Genomic DNA, 1,799 nt, shown 5'->3' with positions numbered 1-1,799 from the left:
AATAAACACAACAGTGTGGACCCCAGGAGAGCCAAGACTGTCATGCCAACTGTAAAGAAGGAGAATACAGCGGAGGGTAAGTATCAGAGAGGGTGGTATTTTGGCTGAAAGTATACAATGGATAAAACCTGAATATAGTACTTGTGTCATCCTGCTGTGCTGAATTAAAGGTTAACATTGAGAAGAAGGAAGCTTTATACTGCTGCTGAAGAACTGTTAGGGAATCAAATACAAGACAGAGAGAATACAGGGAACAGGGCACACAGAATATAGAAAACAGGACACAAGACACACAGAATGTAGGGAACCAGATACGGGACACACAGAATACAGGGAACAGGACAAAGAAAACATAGGGGACCAGACATGGGACAGAGAGAATACAAGGAACAAGACACAGATAATACAGGGAATAGGACACAAGACACACATAATATAGGGAACTGGGCATGGGTCAGAGAAAATATAGGGAACCAAACACAGAGCACAGACAATATAGAGACCAGGACACAGACAAAAGAGGGAAGTAGACACAGGACGCAGAGAGTATAGGTACAAGGTAGATTTATTTGCCATTTTTCTTAAACTATGTTTAAGAAGAGATAAAATTACAGTTGATCCTAAATCCTGCTACATCTTTTGGAGTTGAGGAGTCTCACAGCCTGGGGAAAGAAGCTGCTCTGTAGTCTGGTGGTTCAGCAGTGGATACTTGTGTATCTTTTTCCAGATGGCAGCAGCGTGAACAGACTGTGGCTGGGGTGGCTGCTGTCTTTCAGCATCCTCTGGGCTCTCTGTGCAGACACCTCACTTCACAGAGGTCACTGATGCTCTGTAGATGGGAACCAATGATGTTCTGGGCAGGGAACAAGATAGGATAGGACATAGAGTGCACAGGACACTGAAGGATAAGGAACCAGACAAACGACACTCTTAATATAGGGAACAGGACACAGAGAATATATCGATCCAGACACACTAAAGGGTGCATGTAATTGCAGAAAGGCACAGGGACACTAATCAAGAATATCTTGTCTGATCCTGATAATAGAGCCAGCGATTGTCATAAATGATGGTTCCTAAAAGACCTATGTGACTTAATTAAAAAAAAAAAAAAGTTATTTACTCCCTTCTGGTTTTAACCCATCAATAGATGCTATTTGCGACCATCTGATGAAAGACAAGAACTCGAGGGGGTGTGCTGAAATGGACAGAGACCAGAGTAGTCAAGCCAGCGGCTGCAGGGAGGCTCACCAAGACCCGCACGCACCCAACCTTCAGCCAAACAACAGCATGGCTGTAGACTCCAAGTCCACCACAGATGACCTCTTCAGTATGATCCCCTCTGGCGGGAAGCAGATGTACGTCTATGAAATAGTAGTACCAGTGGAGTATTCCTCAGACCTGAAAGGTAAACGGGCACAGAGTTGTTGGGACACCTCTAAAGACATGGACTTCGTATACCTATGGAAGACCATGGCAGCAAACAAAATGTATAAAAAAAAATGGGAATGATAAAAATGAAAGATACTCTATTATTATTATTATTATTATCAATCAAAAATAAGAAAATTATGAGTTATAATTATCATATTGTTAGATCATTTTTTATTTTTTCTGTCATGGTAAAGATATATGTCACCATAATATTTTATTGGCTTGGTTTCTTTCACAACCATGGGGAAAAGGAAATGAGCTGCAAACATAAAAAATGTAGTTTTTCCCCAGATTTTATGAAATAATTTCCTAAATCCACTGCTTTCTTGCATTTAATTTAATGATTCCCACCAAGTCTCTCATTG

General features: G+C 41.1%; 1 protein-coding gene across 1 annotated transcript; it reads left to right on the top strand.

Annotated features, from left to right (window-relative positions):
• Positions 1-6: 6 nt before the first annotated feature.
• LOC121937847 (zinc finger protein 16-like) lies at positions 7-1,408 on the top strand (the record flags this gene model as incomplete). The annotated part of the gene is made up of 2 exons (XM_042481150.1): positions 7-76; positions 1,151-1,408. Coding segments are annotated over exons 1-2 (292 nt in total), but the record flags the coding sequence as incomplete, so codon positions are not given.
• Between the last annotated feature and the right edge of the window lie 391 nt (positions 1,409-1,799).

Source organism: Plectropomus leopardus, unplaced genomic scaffold (assembly GCF_008729295.1).
Source record: "Plectropomus leopardus isolate mb unplaced genomic scaffold, YSFRI_Pleo_2.0 unplaced_scaffold27638, whole genome shotgun sequence".
NCBI lineage: Eukaryota > Metazoa > Chordata > Actinopteri > Perciformes > Serranidae > Plectropomus > Plectropomus leopardus.
This window is presented reverse-complemented; position numbering and strand designations above follow the sequence as displayed.